The sequence below is a fragment of the Melanotaenia boesemani genome, chromosome 20 (assembly GCF_017639745.1).
Source record: "Melanotaenia boesemani isolate fMelBoe1 chromosome 20, fMelBoe1.pri, whole genome shotgun sequence".
Classification (NCBI taxonomy): Eukaryota; Metazoa; Chordata; class Actinopteri; order Atheriniformes; family Melanotaeniidae; genus Melanotaenia; species Melanotaenia boesemani.
The window spans coordinates 26,279,541-26,301,310 of NC_055701.1; the positions used below are offsets into that span (position 1 = coordinate 26,279,541).

At 44.2% G+C, this 21,770-nt stretch overlaps 2 protein-coding genes across 2 annotated transcripts; both read right to left on the reverse strand.

Annotated features, from left to right (window-relative positions):
* Window positions 1–57: 57 nt before the first annotated feature.
* traf3 (TNF receptor-associated factor 3) lies at window positions 58–19,725 on the reverse strand. The gene is made up of 14 exons (XM_041971507.1): window positions 19,433–19,725; window positions 11,482–11,644; window positions 11,241–11,406; window positions 10,624–10,675; window positions 10,436–10,540; window positions 10,190–10,354; window positions 7,496–7,576; window positions 7,340–7,414; window positions 7,125–7,217; window positions 6,906–7,046; window positions 6,102–6,276; window positions 5,675–6,018; window positions 5,405–5,596; window positions 58–1,299 (listed from the first exon to the last, which is right to left on the reverse strand). The coding sequence occupies exons 2-14, from the start codon at window positions 11,639–11,641 to the stop codon at window positions 1,264–1,266; spliced, it is 1,785 nt and encodes a 594-aa protein (XP_041827441.1). The 5' UTR covers window positions 11,642–11,644; window positions 19,433–19,725; the 3' UTR covers window positions 58–1,263.
* LOC121630862 lies at window positions 6,665–15,673 on the reverse strand. The gene is made up of 2 exons (XM_041971376.1): window positions 12,397–15,673; window positions 6,665–6,676 (listed from the first exon to the last, which is right to left on the reverse strand). The coding sequence occupies exon 1, from the start codon at window positions 15,671–15,673 to the stop codon at window positions 14,690–14,692; it is 984 nt and encodes a 327-aa protein (XP_041827310.1). The 3' UTR covers window positions 6,665–6,676; window positions 12,397–14,689.
* Window positions 19,726–21,770: the final 2,045 nt, after the last annotated feature.

The window sequence follows — 21,770 nt, forward strand, 5'->3', positions numbered from 1 at the left end:
TTATGCAGTGACATCTCTGGATGTCCTGAACGCGTCAACAAGCCAAACACCAGAAAAACCGCTTTGTTTTCTTTATTTTTACACTTCAAAATTCAAACTGTGCAAATGAATCAGAAAAGTCAGGTGAATTCTGGGGACTGGGACTCAACCTGTTTATCTGTCCTTTTCCTTCTGAATCACAGCCCCTTTCAACTGGTTTTATTCCTTTGAATTTGGGGATGTTCTGGTTTGGTTCAGGTCAGGTCCTGTGGACTGTGGACCCTGGTAGACTTTGGTTTGCTATCACCAGCTCATCAGCCACATCGCAAACTTCAACTTTTACTGAAAGATGCTGTGTGATCCTGATAAACACAAACATGTCTCAGTGTTTTCTTTCCTTCAAATTTTACACCAAACCGGTTTAGAACCAATGCTGAAACCCAAAATCTGCTCCCAAAAAGTACAGGTAGTCCTTAATAAACACTGAGACCAAATTCTGTTGAAAATACCTGAACCTGCACCTAGAAAACAGCCTCAGCAAGACTTAAGAGGATCAACACTTGCCCTTACCAGTCAGATATGACTTACAGAGTCACCAATTTGGAACCAGGTGGTTTGACTTGAACTGGTCAGAAACCAGTTAGGCTGTTAGGAAAAAACCTAGTGTGTGAACGCAACAAGCTAGTGTAACGTTAGTTATCCTGACAAAAACCAGGAAGTGGAGTCTCCAAGGCTCCTCCAAGCTTGTCCATATGGATTTTCCGCCTGGTTCTGCTCTTCTGTTCTGATGTGAAGTGGATTTCTGCAGGTTCTCAGTGATTTTCCGGTGAATTCCTGGTGAATTTTCAGTGGATTCACAGTCTCCTCTGTGACCTTGGCAGATCTCCCAGCATGCCTCAGTAAAAGACACAAAGTCAGGTTTGATGCACAGCATCAGTAATGAACAGCATCCTCACGGCTGTGGTCATGTTGGCCCTCAGCAACGTCACCACTGTAATGTCATGACAATGCAGATCCATTCACATTCACATTCACACACACACACACACACACACACACACACGCACGCACGCACAGACACACAGACACACATCTGCAGTCCACCAAACAATTTGAAGAGGATGTTCTCCCCCCTCTTAGGTGCTTTAAGGTTGACTCTGGCTGCTTCTGTCCCTCCTGTCAGGGTTACTGTCAGCTCCACGAGCCTCCATCATCCTTCCCATCATCTTTTTTTCTGCTGGGCGTGCACTGATGAACTGATCTCAGACCAGCGAGATTACGATGTCAAGGGTCAGGAAGGTCAGAGGTATCCACGGTAACCTGCCAATCAAACCAAGCAGCACAGACATCAGATGATCTCATCATTGTACACACTGGTACATACATACATACATATATATATATATAAATATATATATATATATATATATATAATTTTCCAAATATCTACATCCTATAGAAGAAAGTCTGTTTATCCTCTATTTGCAAAAAATTTGTTTTTCTTTTATTTTAAAACTTGGAAATAGAAATAAAACTGTAGCCCTTTAAAAATTATAGTAGTGGAAGTACAGTAATCAAACTTCCACCTACAAATGACAATCTTTTTATATTACCAAGTACTTTGAAAATGCATTTATTTTGCTATTGTAAAATATGTACTGTATGTGTTGACCTGCCAAGAGAATACAGATGAAAATTAGCTCATTTGCTAATTCTTCCACATTCACATTTTAAATTTAAACTGAAATTAAATGTTAATGTGCATCGTCCCATTTGATCTCTTCTTGACAAGGTCTATTTCATTCTGCCGCCTGTCTGATAAAAGTATATCTTCACAACTGCAAAGGCTGTGTGTATAACCTTGGTCTCAAAAGAAAGCTGACATGTGAAATTACTATTAAAGTGTCAGAATCATGATATGTGGTTGTGTCAGAGTAAATTCAGCTGGAAGACAGTTGAAAATGTAAACGGTTATCTTCTCCTAAAAGAGAACCACATTACCATCCAACCATCAATTCTCTATGATTATCCGGGGTCAGGTTGCAGTGAGACCCAGACTTCCCTCTCCCCAGCTACTTCTTCAAGCTCTGCCTTTTCTGGCTGAGGACCATAGTGTCAGATTTAACGGTGCTGATTCTCACTCCAACCACTTCACAATCGGTTGTGAATCGCACCAGTGGGAGTTTGAGAACACGGCTCGATGAAGCCAACAGAATCACACCATCTGCTAAAAGCAGAGACCCAATCCTGAGACCACCAAACTGGATCCCCTTAACACCTTGGCTGATCCCAGAAATTCTGTCCATAAAAGTTATGAACAGCATCAGTGACAAAGGGCAGCCTTGGAGGAGTCCAGCCCTTCCTGGAAACAAATTCGACTTACTGCCAGCAATGTGAACCAAGCTCTGGCACCAGTCGTACAGTGACTGGACAGCTCGTACAAGTGGGTCCATAACTCCTGGACTCCATACTCGCAGAGCACCCCACACAAGACTATGAGTAACACAGTCAATGCTGTCTCCAAGTCCACAAAACACATGTAGGCTGGTTGGGTGAACTCCCATGCTCCAGGAAAAAAAAAGGGAACCACGACCCCAGTCTGCCAGTTCAGAGGCTGTGTTCTTAATATCCATGTATCATTAAAGAGGCATGTAAACAGAAACAGTACCACAACATCCAGAGATTGGAGGAACTGCCAGCGGATCTCGTCTGCCCCCGGGGCCCTGCCATCAAGGAGCATTTTAAACACCTCCAATTCCTCATCCGAAGACATGTTGTGGGATTGAGGAGGTCTTAAAATTATTGCCACCACCAACCCACAATGTCAAGATCACCAGCACGCCATCCCCACTGTACACAATGTTGATGGTGCACTGCTTCCCCCTCTGCTGCCGAATGGTGGACCAGAATCTTAATTAAAAGGCTAAAATACATTATACTAGGAGGTAAAATATGAGAAGGAGCTGATCTGCAGACATCAGTGCCTGTGATGGAGTGTATAGTTCAAGTAGGTCAGGTATGTAAGTGGGTGCCAGTCAGTTTAATGATTTAAAAAAAGTAAAATATTAAAATGAATTTTAAAATTGACAAGCAGCCAATGTAGTGATGTCAGGCTGGGGGTGATATGTTATCGCCATGCACTATGTAGAGACGATGAAAGACTCTACCTTCTTGAGAGGGAGGGGATTGCCTAATATGTTTGGAAAATAGCAGAACATTACAGAACTCCAAACAAGATGTAATAAAAGCATGAATTACACATTCGAGATAAGATTCCTTCAGGCATCCCTCACAGCCAATGTCTACCAACGGGTTCAGGGATTACCAGTAGGTCCGAATAATTAATTGTTTTTAAATCAAAATCACAATGGAAAACATTGCAATTAGCAAACGTCCATTGTTTTACAAATCCACTCACTTCTGACGTAATTCCTTGTCCCAGTAATTTAAACTAGGGCAACAAAACGGCTTTTTTTTAAGAGCTAAGAAGCGTGTCCAGCCAGAGTTTAAGAATAGTCTGGGATTTTGCTCTATCTCAGCCTTAAATATGTTTAAATTTGATGTGTGCTGCGTTTCACTTCCCACACTCATTTTTTCTCACAGCCAGTGAGAGAGAGGGAGCGGGGGGAGGCAGCTGCAGTGCAGAATGGATAGAGTAATTGGATGTTTGTGCAAAACTGGGGAGAAAGTGTGGGTGAATCTTGGATGGGCTTCGCACCCGTGGGGGATGAGAAGCTTATCAAACTTTTTCTGATGAGAGGCTACGTGTTTAAATTAAACATGATGTGAAAGCAACACTTAGCTGTGAAGTCACGTCCTCAATTCTCAAACACTCCATCCAAGGACTCCAAAAAGGGTGGGTACTCTGAACTGCTGTATGGTGCGTAGTCACAAACAGTCAGGACCCATCCCCCCACCCTAGGTGGAGGTAGGCTACATTACTGTCTACCTGGATAAACCCCAGTGTACAGGCACTAAGCTGGGGGCAATGAGCATTCTCTCTGCATCTCACTGGGAGCAACTCCACAGTGGAACAGAGTCCACCCCTTCTCAAGGACACTGGTTCGAGAGCCCAAGCCTTGCATTGAGGTGAGTCCAGCTATGTCTTGGTGGAATCTCTTGACCTCACGCACCACCTTAGGCTCCTTCTCCACCAGAGAGGTGTCGTTCCATGTTCCTAGAGCTAGCTTCTGCAAATGAGGATCCGTATGACAGGATCCCCACCTTCAACCACTGCTAAGCTCACAGCATACCCGAGCCCCATGGCCACCCCACAGGGGGTGAACCTATGTTACCTCTTCTGGCTGAGCACCACCGGGCCCCATGGTGCTTGTCGCAGAGCCCACCTCTAGGCCTGACTCCAGATGGGGGTCCTGGTGATTTGATGAGGAACAACTGGCTCTAATGAATGAAGGTCACTTGAGCTGCAATTTGTCCGGTCCTTCACCCAGAATTCTGTTTGCCTTGGTGATCCTACTAGGGGCAAGAAGCTCCTGACAACATAGCTCCTAGGATCACTGGCACACACAAACCCCACCACTGTGGTACAGTGGCAGCTCAACGAGGGCGACCTTCCTGTGACCACATTACTTTCAGTGAAAACTAGAGAATAGCAGCCCTACTATTTTTGGAATTAGTCAAGTAATCCTAGGAATGAGTAAAGTAGTCTTAAAAATGAGTAAAGTAGTCCAATAAATTAGTAAAGTAATGTCTGATTAGGAACTGTGCTACAGTAGAATATATCTTAGGGATTGGCCAATGTTGATGGTGGACACCTTTTTAATGGTCAGATTCAGGAGAATCCAGGGATGGCCCCCCAAACTCACCTGACAAACACCATAGGGAAAGAGAATACTATGATTATATGAAACCCCCTTCATCTCCATTGAAACCAACAGGACCTCATGATTAATTTCAAACAAAGGCAGAGTCATAGGAGAACACATTGAGTTTTGCTTAGAGCTGGAAACAAAATTTTTTCACAAATCAGCAAAAGTAAGAGATGATTTCTGATTCTAGCTGCTAGCTTCTAGAGTTCTTGTCCCACAGATAGACATCTTTGTAATCAGCAGAGTGTCTGTTTTTATATGACATCTCGCTTGTATGGTTTGTTTAAAGTGGAAAAATGAGCAGAAGCTCTGAAGTGGACAGTGCTGTTCTGTTTTTCTTACATCCCCATTTAATTGCTTGGGCTTTGAACTGTGTTTGGTTTGGATGCCAATGCTTGGTAGAGTCTTTTAGCTGAGTTCCTCCCCATCTTTTTAGTATGCTACACGTTAAGATTGCTGCTTCCTGGTGTTTACAAAGATCTTCTGGACTGTAGGGATCTCATGCTTCCCTTTATACAAGTGGATGTAGTCAAAAAGAGGTTAAATAAACTGAATAAATGAATCAATCATCCTAGACAGTTAGCATCTGCTCCCACCTTGATGAATATGGTGTCGTCCTTGATGTAGCTGCCATTCTCCAGAACGCTCTGAGATACAAACAGAGGACAGCCGGAGGCAATGTTCATTTCTGCTGCAGGACGCCTGAAGCTGCTGCTGTTTGGGTCGGGTTTAAAGGCGTCGCCCAGGTGTTTTCTGGTGGGACCCTGGTCCATCAGCATCAGAGTCACCTGAACACAGAGACCAGACTAGTGTAAAACCCTGGTTTTCCTGCATACTCCTGAAGATCAGCAGGAAGCAGACGGTACCTTTTGTTTAAAGGGCCAGGGCAGAAGGGCGTCATACTCGCCCCTCATCACCACAAAGAACAGAGACAGGTGAGTCCCCTTGCCCATCCCGTCGCCGTTCAGATAAACTCGAGCACACATCTTGTATCCAAAGTATCCGGTGTAAAACGGCTGTGAGTAAAGGGACAGTGTCTTCCCCGCCACTGCGTCCTGTTTCCGTCTCTTGTAATCCCGGATCTTCCAGATTAGAGTCCCATTGTAGCTCGCTGTCTCCAGCACCTGGAAACGCAGGTCCATGTCAGCCAATCGGATCTCGTGCACACTGAGCATGTCATCGTGCCGTTTCAGTTGAGCTTCCAGGGATGCTGCAGAGAGGAAAAACATTCACCAGAGATTAGGATCAGCTCAGTCATCTTCGTCATCTGACCCAGAGTGTGTTGGTACCGACCCAGAGTGTGAGTTGATCCGGTTCCACTGCGTCCCCCTTGTTCCAGAGCACTGAGCCTTGTCCTGACGTTTTCCAGCGTTCCTCGGAGGTTCTCCATTTCATCTCTTATCAGACGGAGAGAACGTAGTTCCAGCTCCAACTCCAGCAGCTTCTCTGAGTGGGAGCTCATCAGTTTCTATGGAAACACAAAGATGATTGGCTGTTAAGGTATCAGAGTTAGGCAGCATTAACGCACTGATCTTTTCCAGGGACACACAGTTTTCAACGAGATGATGAAGAACCACATTGCTGTAATAACATTACAGCAGCATGGCTGAGGAAGAGGACGGCATTAGTTTTGGACTTGTTCTGGACTGGAGTCCTGACCTCAAGCAGCCAGGATCCCGTAGTGCTGGACACCTGAAGATGAGTTTGTAGGAAGAATGAGATAAAAAAAAAAATAAAAACACCAGAAACTCTTCATGAGTTAGTATCCTCTGTTAGAACGACTAGAACGGAAGTGTTGGGATAAAGAATGGGAATGTTAGAGTGGGAAAATATTCACTGAACCAATTTTTTTCTGGAATGTTTTAAGTCTAAGATGGAAAATGGAGGAATATTAAGAGATTAAACTGATGAGAGAAAAACATGGAATATGTTGGTTTTATTCTGTCTGATGGAAAAATCCCAGGGTTTATTATTCTGGCATTTATCATTTTTCCAAGCATCCCAATATTTTCTCATTTGTTGGATGCTCTCAGCATCTTTCCGGACTTCATGGGATGTTGTCAACATGTTTATTGCAAGCTCCTGCAGCAGTCCTACCTGCATGGTGGCCAGTTTCTGCTCCATCTGTCGATTCTTGTCTCTCAGCTCGTCGTTCTGGTGCTCCAGCTCAGACATTCGGCTGCTCAGAGCAGGAAGAACCTTGTACCTCTCCATCAGCTCCCCTTTGACATCCTCCACCTCCAAACACAGACACAGCTCAGGAAAACTCTCCTCAATGTGCTGCAGTGATAACCTGCATCTAGTTGCCACGGTTACCTTGGTCTCTAATGAACAGTTCCGTTTGGCCATCAATCTCAGGTGTTCTGCTGCATAGGATGAATCGTGTTGTCTCATGTCCTGATTCAAACCCTGAAACACACACAGTATGAAGGAGGAGGAAGAGCAGGAGTAGGAGGACGACGAGGTTGAGAAGGAGGTGGAGGTAGAGAGGGTAAAGGAGCAACAGGAGAAGCACCAAGACGAGGAGTTACCTTGAAGGAGCAGCCATATCGGTGGAACTGACAGCTGACCTGAGCTTTGGGACAGTCGTGTTGGTGGTTGGACAGCTGGAACAGCAGACCAATAATCAATCAGTTCCTATCAATACTTTTAAGATGAAGCAGAGTGGAGGGTCAGTGAGTCAGTACCTCGCTCCGGGTCAGGGAGGAGAAGGAGCAGTGGTTGGGACAGGACACTGGGAATGCCGGACACACAGTCTCTTTGTGTTTCTGGAAAAAGTTTGAAGAAAAACTTTATTGATCCTGAAGTTCCTGACAGACACAGGAAGTTCAACCATAAACAGTTTAAAATCCAAACAAATTAAAGCTCCAGTATGTAGAATTACTGTCATCTAGTGGTAAAGGTGGGTATAGAACAGTAGCGAATGGACGGTGGCCGTCAGTGACCAGCAGTGTCAGTGGGGTACATTTCTTTGATGATTCAATGCCATTGACTTCATTCAGTCTCTGTAGTGAGACATCAATTATGTCCACTTGTTCCATTTGGTACTGAATTCAGTTTGTCTTAGTCTCAATGTATATCTGAGTCTTTTCATGTTGAAAATCTCCTCTACTGTGTCCATCCAGTTCCTCGTAGTGGCAGTCTTTTCTACACAATGTCCTGGTGATTCCTTTCTTGGCTGCAGCTAGCAGTATTTTACCCTGATATCTGTCCCCCCCAGGGATAAAAGTAATTTTAAATTCTTGCTGGTAATATTGTGAAAACATAAATCTCTCTCACACTTCATGCATTTTAAACTTTTTCTGGGGGTGAAAACATTACAGTGCATTAAATCAAATGCAATGATTCCCATAGCAACCGCTGTGTTTCAGAAGTAGCCGTGCATGCCTAGTAAACTCTCCGGTTGTTAGTTCATAAGCAGTTTCTTTTCCAAGATGTTCTGTTTTGTTAAAATTGGAAAAAAAAAGAAAAAAAACACAATTCCTTACTACTGATTTTAATTGGGGTGTTAGAGCCATTTAGTTAATGTTGGTAAAATATTGATTTAGTTAACTATGAGACAACAAGCTTAATTGAAGACGGTTAAAGCTGCTCTGAGCTCCAGCCTCTAATAGTTTCTGGCTTAACTTTATGCTCAGTCTCTGCAGCCTGAGGAGGGCTTTTATAGTCATGGGGGTTTTTGCAATGAACATAAAGATATTAAACATGTGGTACATGTTTTGAAGGCTGGGCGTAGAGGAGACCACCGGGCTCTCTTTGGTGGGAGGGATAGAGAAGCAGGGCAAGAGCGGGAGAAGAGAGGGAGGTGCCCGGCCAAGGCTCCGACTAGCATGGATTAAAACACAGCACTGACAGTTCAGAAACAATCCAGAATGAGTTAAAGGGAATTTTTAAATGGACAAGATAGTTTTCAAGACTACATATAGGGCATGGTAACATGACATCATGACACTAGCCCTGCGGTGGCTGAAAAGGAAAATAGCCATTTAAGTTTTGAGGACACCAAAGACGACGTGAAGCATAAATTGGACCTTGTTCTGCCTCCTGTTCTGCTTCTGGTTCAGTGAATCTTGGTCATAGAGAAATTAAACTTACAGTTTTGGAATCTGTGAGCTTTTAGTAGAGGAGTCGTTGGTCTGTGTTCATGCTGATGGGTGGACACGGGGAGCCTTAATTTGTTTACATAATTTTTTGGACTTTTTTTGTTGTCTTAACTGCGTTTGGTGGTCACTGGTTTTACTGAGCTGTTAGCTGAGATTCTGGACTTTCTGTGGATACCACACATGTTTATAGTTATATTTACAGACCTGACGTTACACCCGTAAAACCTGATGTTAACCCCTTAACTCCCGGGAGCAGAGGGTGCAGGCGCAAGAGGTTAAGCTAAACAATCAAGCCAAGAATGCAAAGTTAGAGAATTTTTTGGCAAGAAATCTGGATAATGAAGCACTAAATGTGCATGGATGGAAGTTATTGTGCATATTGTGAATATTTATCTTTTCTCACAATCTAGGGTTGAAGAAAGGAGTTTGCACTTTTGAATTGTGTATTTTCAAAATGTAGCTTGCTCGAACCATCCATAAAGACATGAATAAGCGAGTTTGGTGTGGATGAACTCGGTGAGACTTTTCGTCTGGTCCAGTAGTTTGTCACTGTTAGCCTTTAGCTTGTTGTTAACATCTTTGAAACTGGCAAACTCCTGTTTGAAGTTTGAGTCAAGAGATGTTATGTCATTTTTCATTTCTTCTTTGAGTTCCCGTATTTCTTTGGTGATGTCCATAAACTTGAACTTTATTGTCGCAATTTGCCTTTTCTTCCCGTACGAGGTTTTGTTTATCCTTGACTTTTCCGACTGGCTCAACTTATGACATTTATGACTGAATTCACATTTTTGTAATTTAGGAGGGATTTATTTACCGTAGACTTGTGGGAGCTAAAACCTCGCCACCATTTCTCTCGCTGCTCAACCGGAAGTCAGAAACACAGTTTTTATTGGTAGATTACATTTTGTTTGTTTTTGTCAAACACTGCACTTTAACATCTAACATTTAAGATCAGAGTCAGCCCTGGATCAGACTCTGACGTGGATCAGACTCGGACATGGATCAGGCTCGGACCTGAATCAGGCTCGGACCTGAATCAGACTTGGACCTGAATCAGACTCAGACTCTGATTCAGAAAAGACTGACCTGTTCCTGAACTGAATGTGACAAATCAAATGGACACAGTTTACTATTACCGGTTATGGTGTTTGCAACTGGGGGTTTGAATCAGGACTATGATGGAGACGCTCAGAGCAGCCCATCATCACCTGTTCTCACCTGGCCCTCATACAAACACTATCTCCAGGCCATCCAGAACTTCCTTGGCCCGGGACTTACCTGCAGGTCAGTCAGAGGCATCTTGATAGTGCAGAACTCGCAGGTGGTCTCTCTGTGTTTACACTTCCAGGCCAGGTGGTCGGGAATCTCTTTCCTCATCATACGCTCCTTACATTTTCCCAGCGGACACGGCACCTCGAAGAAGGGGCAGACGTTCAGGTGGTCCTGCAGACAGACAGGTGTGATTTACACAGCAGGAGTGATCAGAAGGGGGGCTCTCTGTGTGAAGCTGGTGTTGGTACTCACAGGTATCTGCTGCAGACTCATCTGCTCCTGACAGCCATTAGCTTTACTACGACAGTAAACCTTCAATGCCATGATCTCTCGATGGCAGCAAACATCCCTAAAGATCTGGAACACAACCACAAAAACCTGAATAAAAAACAGCTGTGGTTGATCCAACAAGTCTGCTTCTGCTGCCACTTCCTGCCCACCTTGTCTTTGAACAGAGGCCCCATGTCAGCTGGACACACCGGGTTCTGGTGACTGTAGGAGGACAGAGGACAAACAGTTAAAGTGCTGATTCTAGCCCAAAAAGTTCTGACTCTGGCCAGGAGTCTCTGTAGAAATTCAGTTCTACAGAGGATCTGTTCTACAGAGAACTGGTTTTCCAGAGGATAGGTTCAACAGAAGATCGGTTCTCCAGGGGATTGGTTCTACAGAGGACAATGCGAGAGGATGGTGTAACTCTCTGTAAAATGGTTTCATTCAGTGTTACCTTACAACACGAGAGACATCATGTTGAAACTACAAACCACAGAGTGATGGGTCAGAAGCTGAACCAGAACCACAGCTGCGTCTCACATGTCTGTAGGTGTGTATCCCACGTCACACATGTGTAGGTGTGTATCCCGTGTCACACATGTGTAGGTGTGTATCCCGTGTCACACATGTGTAGGTGTGTGACCTGCTTTAAACGTGTGTAGGTGTGTATCCCGCGTCACACGTGTGTAGGTGTGTGACCTGCTTTAAACGTGTGTAGGTGTGTATCCCGCGTCACACGTGTGTAGGTGTGTGACCTGCTTTAAATGTGTGTAGGTGTGTATCTCACCTGAGGATGTCGCTGATGCAGCTCTGACAGAAGCGGTGTCCACACTCGGTCTGGCGGGGCTGACACAGGACCAGACTGCAGACCTCACAGAGGTATTTGGCTTCTGGAGTTTCTACAAAGTGATCTCTGAATCCACCACGAAGAGGCTGGAAACCTACAGGAGCACCTGAACAGACAGAGACATACCTGAGCAAGCCTGCTTGCAGGTGTCATTGGCTTACTCTGATAAAAAGGTTCTTACCTTGCTGCGTGGCGGGCTCACTCGGAGGCCAAGGATTGGCTGGGCGGTGGGAAGGCGTTGCGATGGCAGGGGCTGCTGAGAGGGGCTGGATGAGGGAGGGCATCACCTGCGGGAGGGGAATCTGCACCTCCCTCCCATCAGCACTCCGCCCTGCTGACATGACCTGAGGAAAAGAACACGGCAGGATGAAGTGTTAAAGTGAAGGCTCTGAGCATTCGACTCTAAGCCAGTTCACACAAAAAAACTGCAGTCATCTGGAAATTGTCTGGAGATGACTAGAAACTGTCTGCAGACAGCTAAAAACGGTCTTTAGAGGCTAGAAACTGTCTGGAAACTGCCTGTACACATATGGAAACTTCCTGCAGACGGACGGAAACAGTATGGAAACTGCTTCCAGAAGGCTGAAAACTGCCTGCAGACGGTAAGAAACTGTCTGGAAACTGCATGCAGACGGTGAGAAACTGCCTGCATATCGGTGAAAACTGTCTCCAAATGGCTGAAAACTTCCTTCACATAGAAGAACAATTAAGCAGAGGATTAAGGATCTAGATTCTCATGATCCCTCGACTTCCAATGAAGCATTTAAGACTAAACAACAGAAATAATGAAAGTGAAGCAAGTTCTTCAGGCTCTCGTTACTTCCTGTCAGGGCTGATGCAAGGGGCTTTTCCATTCATTGCCTCTTAACACTCTCTGTGAGGACTTAAAAATCCTAAACAGCAGTCAGACTAAAGATCAGTTTTCTGGATTTTTTAAATAATTACAATAAGAAACCTTTATCAGTCCCTCAGTGAGGAAATTGCTTTGTTGCAACAGTACAGGTGAAGTAAGCAGAAGCACACAGGTGATATAAAAAAGAACACACACACACACACACACACACACACACACACACACACACACACACACACACACACACACACACACATTCACACACACACACAAATAATTGTAAATATTATGTACAGTAGATGGTCTGAAAGGTCTGACAGTATGTACAGCATATAAATATGTACATGAACATGTATGTTCATATACATGTTCATGTGTTCACTGTAAAGTCTGACAGCTGCTGGGAGGAAAGACCTGCCCTATCTCTCCTTTGCATTGAATTTTCTCTAACACACTGGCAGTGTAACAAATTAACAAAAATTTGCATAATTGATCTGAATCTCCCTTATGAATGAGGCTTCAGATCAATTGCAGAAACTTGTGAAGTGATGACAGGTCAGATCTAGAAGATTTAACTGAATCATCTTCCAGCTGGAAGCCCTCAAAGGTTCACAAGAGTTTTAGTTTGTGTGACTTCAGAGAAAACAGGTGACTGAGATCATGACTGAGCACTCTGTTTTAGAAAGAGAAACTGATTCTGTCAGGGGTTTTCCTGTTATACACCAGCTACCAGCCTCACTGCAGTCAACCTGATTTCTGTGCATCTGGCAGCCCAACACTAAACTGAGAGCTGCAGTCCAGAGATCAGTCCAGAGATCTGTCCTGGGATCTGTCCTGGGAGTGGTTCTGAGTGGAACAAACAGACACTCGGAAACATGTTGGCTCTCTAACTTCTGACTGACTGTAGGAAATGTAAAAGTCCATTTTAATGCTTCTCACTAAAGACGTATACAAAGCCTTCCCTCAGACGTCTGCTTTAAAATAAACGATCTAAACCAGAGATCACCAACTCCAGACCTCTTGGGCCAGTGTACTGCAAGTATTAGATGTTTCCCTGCTGTATCACCTGACTCAAATGAATGGAGGCTTAAGAGAATTGTGTAGAACTTGACAATAAGCTGATGGAGAATCATTTCAGTTGAATAGGTGTGTTAAACTTCCCCAGGAACTCCAAACGTACACCAGAAACACTCCGAACGTACACCAGAAACACTCCGAACGTACACCAGAAAGACTCCGAACGTACACCAGAAACATTCCGAACGTACACCAGAAACACTCCAAACATACACCAGAAACACTCCAAACGTACACCAGAAACACTCCGAACCTACACCAGAAACACTCCGAACGTACACCATAAACACTCCACTCCAAACGTACACCAGAAACACTCCAAACGTACACCAGAAACACTCCGAACGTACACCAGAAACACTCCGAACGTACACCAGAAACACTCCGAACGTACACCAGAAACATTCCGAACGTACACCAGAAACACTCCAAACATACACCAGAAACACTCCAAACGTACACCAGAAACACTCCAAACCTACACCAGAAACACTCCGAACGTACACCAGAAACACTCCACTCCAAACGTACACCAGAAACACTCCAAACGTACACCAGAAACACTCCACTCCAAACGTACACCAGAAACACTCCACTCTTAACGCACACCAGAAACACTCCGAACGTACACCAGAAACACTCCAAACGTACACCAGAAACACTCCAAACGTACACCAGAAACACTCCGAACCTACACCAGAAACACTCCGAACGTACACCAGAAACACTCCAAACGTACACCAGAAACACTCCAAACGTACACCAGAAACACTCCAAACGTACACCAGAAACACTCCAAACGTACACCAGAAACACTCCACTCCAAACGTACACCAGAAACACTCCAAACGTACACCAGAAACACTCCAAACGCACACCAGAAACACTCCGAACGTACACCAGAAACACTCCAAACGTACACCAGAAACACTCCAAACGTACACCAGAAACACTCCAAACGTACACCAGAAACACTCCAAACGTACACCAGAAACACTCCACTCCAAACACACACCAGAAACACTCCGAACGTACACCAGAAACACTCCAAACGTACACCAGAAACACTCCGAACCTACACCAGAAACACTCCGAACGTACACCAGAAACACTCCACTCCAAACGTACACCAGAAACACTCCAAACGTACACCAGAAACACTCCAAACGTACACCAGAAACAGTCCGAACGTACACCAGAAACACACCGAAAGTACACCAGAAACATCCCGAACGCACACCAGAAACACTCCAAACGGACACCAGAAACACTCTAAACGGACACCAGAAACACTCCGAACGCACACCAGAAACACTCCACTCCAAACGTACACCAGAAACACTCCAAACGTACAACAGAAACACTCCGAACGTACACCAGAAACACTCCAAACGTACACCAGTAACACTCCAAACGTACACCAGAAACACTCCGAACGTACACCAGAAACACTCCGAACCTACACCAGAAACACTCCAAACGTACACCAGAAACACTCCGAACGTACACCAGAAACATCCCGAACGCACACCAGAAACACTCCACTCCAAACGTACACCAGAAACACTCCAAACGGACACCAGAAACACTCCGAACGTACACCAGAAACACTCCGAACGTACACCAGAAACACTCCGAACGTACACCAGAAACACTCCGAACGTACACCAGAAACACTCCAAACGTACACCAGTAACACTCCACTCCAAACGTACACCAGAAACACTCCGAACGTACACCAGAAACACTCCGAACGTACACCAGAAACACTCCAAACGTACACCAGTAACACTCCACTCCAAACGTACACCAGAAACACTCCGAACGTACACCAGAAACACTCCGAACGTACACCAGAAACATCCCGAAAGTACACCAGAAACACTCCAAACGTACACCAGAAACACTCCAAACGTACACCAGTAACACTCCACTCCAAACGTACACCAGAAACACTCCGAACGTACACCAGAAACACTCCAAACGTACACCAGTAACACTCCACTCCAAACGTACACCAGAAACACTCCGAACGTACACCAGAAACACTCCAAACGTACACCAGTAACACTCCACTCCAAACGTACACCAGAAACACTCCGAACGTACACCAGAAACACTCCAAACGTACACCAGTAACACTCCACTCCAAACGTACACCAGAAACACTCCGAACGTACACCAGAAACACTCCGAACGTACACCAGAAACATCCCGAAAGTACACCAGAAACACTCCAAACGTACACCAGAAACACTCCAAACGTACACCAGTAACACTCCACTCCAAACGTACACCAGAAACACTCCGAACGTACACCAGAAACACTCCGAACGTACACCAGAAACACTCCAAACGTACACCAGTAACACTCCACTCCAAACGTACACCAGAAACACTCCGAACGTACACCAGAAACAGTCCGAACGTACACCAGAAACATCCCGAAAGTACACCAGAAACACTCCAAACGTACACCAGAAACACTCCACTCCAACGCACACCAGAAACACTCCAAATGCACACCAGAAACACTCCAAATGCACACCAGAAACACTTCAAACGCACACCAGAAACATACACCAGAAAACTCCGAAAGTACACCAGAAACACTCCAAACGCACACCATATAAAATCAGTTTAAGTGAAGATTGTTGTGATTATGGTCATTATTGCTGTTGTTTTTGTGTAAGGTTTCATCAGGCTGTGGTAAACAACACATCACTAATGTGTCTGTGTCACTATGTCTGTAGCTGCTTCATTATCTTAATAAAAACAAAGTAGTTATAATTTAGCAGAAACAACCGACTTTTTAATATTAAAGAGAATGTGTTGAAAAGGAAGCAGGATGTATGTGAATAATCTGGGAACACTAGACAGTCTGACAGCGTAGCACAGGTTGTGGTCTGCAGTATCATCTCAGAGGGCTCACTTCTGCTGAAGAGGACGTCTGATCATAGAAGCTGCTGTTCAATCTGGCCAGAACGTTGGAGCTGATTTGCAGGAATTTTATCTACAAACAGACCGTGCTAGTTGTGAATGTTTAAAATTCTCCACAGTTTAGTGTGGAGTGAAAGCGTACGAGCAGAACAACCCAAGCTGGAGATTCCCTTGTCTTTCTTAATCGTCATCATGTGAGCTGCATTGTCATACAGGACTTTTCCAGAATTTTCCTTGACAGATTGAGACTGATTGGCCAGAATGATTTGGAACAACTTTCTGTGGGCTGATCTCTTTGTTTTCACCTTGTCAGCTGGAAATTTACCTGGAATGCTTTAGGAGAGTCTGCTGCACTATTTTCTCTTTCCTTCTTAGCTAAACAACGTTTTAACTTGGAAACGTGAAAACCACAGCTGTACACACATTTCAAGTTGACATCTTGCTTTTTCATTTTTCCAGACTAAAATATATCCAAATTATTGACATGCAAAAGTAGCAAAGGCAGCTCATTCAGTCCCAGCGGCGTAAGCGGGCATTGGGGGCTGTGTGTAAAAGCAAAGTCTTCTGTTCATTTTATTTAGGTTTTGTTTTTTATGTCGGAGTATTCATCTTCTACTAAACCTATTTATCTTGATTTATCAAACGTGGTTGCCAATCACAGATAGAGGGGGACGGGTCAGTGAGTCAAACGATTACGGCCACCGGTCACTAGAATGGTAAATTACCACTTATTACTGCTGGTAAACAAACCTGAACATACAAAATTATTTCCACAAAAATACAAGAAGGACAAATGAGTGCGCGGATGGAAGCGAGCAAGAAGCAGCACCATACAGCTCAACTTCTACTGGAAACAGCCAACAGTCACACTGGAGTTGACAATCGTGCGAGGAGGGTTAGCTACAACAGCTGGGGAGGAGAAGCAGCACCTGCGCCAAGCAGCGAGACTCATCTGCACGGAATAAACGTGAGCGACACTAATAACTACACAAGCACCGAGGTTCATGGTAACATTACAGCTGCGAGGAACAACAGACCACTGCAGCCTAGCGACACTGGCGTTTCTGTGCCCATGTCACTAAGCCAAATTAGTTTAATGTTTTTCGTGCAAATTTTGTTGTAATCTGTACAGTAAAAATAAGGGGGTTTGTCTTTTCTTCTAAGTTTGCAGCTCATCAGCAGTGCTTGCACCTGCCTTGAGAATCTCCACACTGAGACAGAACTTCAGGCAGGCCTAGTGCGTTGGTCACAAGGCCGTCAAAGAAAAAATGCACACAAAACTCTGCCCTTGTATTTTGTTTGTTTTTTTTATATATTTTCAGATGAACTGCCCCTTTTTTGTGAGAAAAAATTATTAGTCAATACTGTAGGATCTGATCTGATCTGATCTGCCTGAGGCAGATAAAATGCAGGTCGAAAAAGGGTAAACCTGGACAGGATGTCCATCGCAGGGCCAACAGAAACAACCAACCACTCACACTCACTCCCCAGGAGAATTTAGAGTGACCGATAAATCTAACATGCATTTCTTCAGAAGGTGGGAGGAAGCTGGAGTGTCCGGAGAAAACCCACACATACACGGGGAGAACATGCAAACTCCAAGGGGAGGAGTATTTCAACATTACACCAGGCCTCCTGTGAGTGTTTTGGGACATGGGAGGGGTCTATGGTGGCATTTTTTTCCATTTTTTTAAAGGGTCTAAATATTAGATTTTTGCATTTTTGTGTGTTGCTTTGTCCATTTATGTACAGCACTTTGTTTCAGATGTGGTTGTTTTAAAGGGCTATATAAATAAAGTTGAGTTGAGTTGAGAATTAAATAAATTTAGCCACAGAGTCACTAGTTGGCACCATTGGGTAGCAGTGGCGGGGGGTTTACTTCCAGTAATTACCCAGATTCAACTTCAGAAGCAGCAGATGTGCTGTTTTTAGGAACAAGTAACATAATTGCAGCAAAAATATTTTAATTAGAACAGTTTTCGGTTGAGTTCACTGTTTTATGAGTTTTTTTAAAGCCGAAATCAACATTCTGTATATTGTACAGACGCGTTCTGCTTCGCTCTGCCATGTTCCCTTGTTCACTCGTTCAGCTGAGCTCCACTGTGTCGCATGGGTCGAGGTGCTGTTATGTCACCAGAAATGTGTGATCATATGATATCACGATATTAACTTTTGTACCGGTGTAAAAGAAATCTACCAGTATTATCGTGAACAATATGATATTGCACACCGCTACTCCACAATTATGACAGACCACAGTTTGTGGGACTGAAAGGCTGTGTCTGAGATTCATCCGTCAGCAGCACTGAAGCGCCAAATACTCTGATTACTCTGCAGCTGTGGGGAGTATCAGGTGATGGACAAGAAGACGAGAACAGAGAACTGGTCAGTCAGTTTGTGTTTGTTTGTCATCATGAACACAAACAAGAGAGATTATTGTTGACTTCAGAATGAACGAGAGTAAACAAAGCACCGTTTCCATCCTGGGAGAAGAGGCAAAGGTGGTGGAGGAATACAAGTACCTCAGAGTTCAGCTGGATAAGAGACTAGACTGGAAACCACACAGAAGCTGATCCAGAAGTTCTGGTTCTGTTCTGGAGCTGATTGTCCAAAGAAAGCTGCACAAGCTGCTGACCATGATGTACAATTCTTCACATCTTCTACAGAACACAGTGAGGAAACAACAGTGTTCAGTCAGAGGCTTCTTCAGGTCTGCTGGAACACAAAGCGGAGCTGCGGCAAACATCAGCCTCTGGAACAAAACAACTTCTAATTGATTAATTATCCTTGTTTCATTAAAAAATAAAAACCTACAACACTGCACTATCCATCTGAGATAAATTAAATATTTTCATTTAATTTTTTTATTTCAAACACCTGAGACCAACAGAGACCAGAACTGATGCTACATAGTTCCTCCGGGTTCTGCACCTCTCCTCAGCTTTCTTCTTCCTGTCTCTCTGGTTCGCCTGGACGGTTCTCGTTGCTGATCACGTTATGGATCACATCATTGATCGGTTGGATCAGGGAGCGGATGTAAACAGTCAGCCTGCTGATGCTAACGGACCGTTAGCTTCTTTAGCTCAGTATGTCCCCGTTGTTTGTTCAGTAATTACCGTTTTTACTGAAACACGCTCGCGGACACACGGCTTGTTGTAGCATTTCCACACAGACAGCTAATGTTGACCACTCCACAGATGTTCCTCCAGTGTGTGCGTGGTGTGCGTGCATCTGTGCGTGCTGTGTGTGTGTGTGGACTCACATGAATCTCCTCCGCAGGCCACAGCTCGGCGGCTCAGCAGCTCTTCAGCTCGGCGGTCTCGGTCTGCGCATTCAAACCGTCAACGTGCCGCTGACGCTGCCGTGGAGGCTCCGGGCCACAGCGGACTCCTCATGGTCTGGGTTCGAGGATCTCCGACCTCCGTTTATTCTGTCACTTTGTCAGAGAAAAATCACAGGGATCTAGATACAGATCCAACAGGGAGGACTGGGCTGATCACACTGGAAACCCCCTCCGCTGCTTCCGCTCAGGAAATCCCCCAGCTGCCCGGCGAGAAGCGCACCGTCAGAGGGCGCCGCTTCCCGGACACTCCCGGGACAGACAGGGCCGCCAGGGGCGCTGCTCTCACGGCTCCATGTCCCACAGAAAACACCCGACAGGTTCAAGTTTTACCAGACAAAAAATGTTTTCACTTTAATGTAAATAAATCCAATCACATAAAAAAACAACCACCTAAACTCAACACTGGTATATACAAACACACATGGAAACGTCACACTTGGTTTAACTCATACAGGTGTGTGAAGTAAAACTGAAAGACCTCACTACACATAAACTGGAGCAGGATCTGGGTTAAAGAGTGAAACTCAGCTGTTTATTAGTTGTTTTGTGCATCTCAGGAGGATCAGACAACTCTGCTGTCATGTCCACCATTCTGCAACAACACAATGTTCATTTCAAAAGTTTCATTCTTGAACCTAATCTCCAAATATTCTTTGTAAAAATTAAAGAAACAGAACTTGGACAGGCTGGTATAGGTTAGCAGGGGGTCAAATTCATTTTAGTTCATGTTCCACATTTCAGTACAGTCTAATCTCCAGTGGGTTAGACCAGCATAATACCATCATAACTCCACTTTTTCCCCTTTTAAGAAGAAATACAGGTGCATTATCAAGATGTTTACATTTAATGAACTATCCTTTTAGAAAACATTATGAACAGCCAGACATTTCTGTAGAAAAATAAGTGAAGTTTCAAACATTGTTTTGCCTTAATTATACATTTACATGTTTATTCCAACTTAAATATCATCAAACATTTAATCCCAGGTATCTGAAAGTGAAAAATCCGGTATTTCGTCAGTTGATCAGAGTAACTTTTCTAAATAGTAATTTTAAATGTACATATGTGTAGATTTCCACATCTGTGTAGTAAACCTGACCACCTGGACTGACTCAGCTCATAATACAAACTGAAGTCACATCTGTTCAGCCAGAAAGATAGAAAAGATAGAACAAGTTCTCTCCCTGCCCTGGAAATATTTTACATTTAAACAGAAAAAATTAAACCTGGCATGGAAAAATTATGAATTACAGTTATTATTAAAATATGACAGTTAATGTTATTTTTACATTTACCAAATTCATTCTGCGGACCAGACTGGACCTTCTGGCAGGCCAGTTTTGGTCCCTGGGCCATATGTTTCACACTCCGGGGTTATTGAGTCGTTGGTGTAGATTCTCAGTCATCCAGAAACCTGTTTCACCAAAGTACAATTCAGTTCTCCAGGATCAGAGAAGATAGCAGGACCTGACCAGCCTTGTCAGTGCATCCTGGTTTAACTGGTTTCAGGAACACCAAACCAGACTGAGGAGGAGCGACAATGTGTTCAGGAGTCAGTAATCCCTCTGAGTGAACGTACACTCTTCTACAAATCATGGGGTGGGTCACAGATTAACTGATGCTGTCATGGAAAAGTTGCTGCTTCTCTGGGGCTCTGGCTGGGGCCTTCCTCTGCTACCCTCTGGATGGGTCCGCGGTCATCTTCGTGGTGGAGTGGCTTGGGTTCGTGCTCCGGGATTGTAGCTGATCGCCCGGGTCTCTGATTAAAACAAAATAAGTTCAAATTTACTTAGTCTGCCTCCAGCCTCTATAGAGGCGTGGTTGCATTTGCACGATCACACTCACCACTCCTCATCACCGATCACTCCACATTCCTCACACTCTGCATGCTGACACAGCCACTGAGTTGTCCAGTGGGTTTTTACTCTGAGAGCTTTCTTGGTTTAGAGTTTTTTGGGGTGTGTGTTTCTGGTACTTTGGTGGTTGTTGTGATAACTGTCTTTGCTGTCTTGTTTATTTATTTTTTTTAGGAACTCCTGATGATTGTCAGCTTAGTTTACCTGTAAAAGATCTTGGAAATTCTCAGTTGTGTTTCTGTAAAGGTGTAGCAGTTGTTTGTTAGTAAAAAAAACAAAAAAACAAAAACAAAACTACTACAGCCTTGTAATTTTACCTCAGTGGATTAATAAAATAAAATTTTATTTAATTTACTGCACCTCAAGTAAACAACTAGTAACAAAACAATTAAATTAAGCTG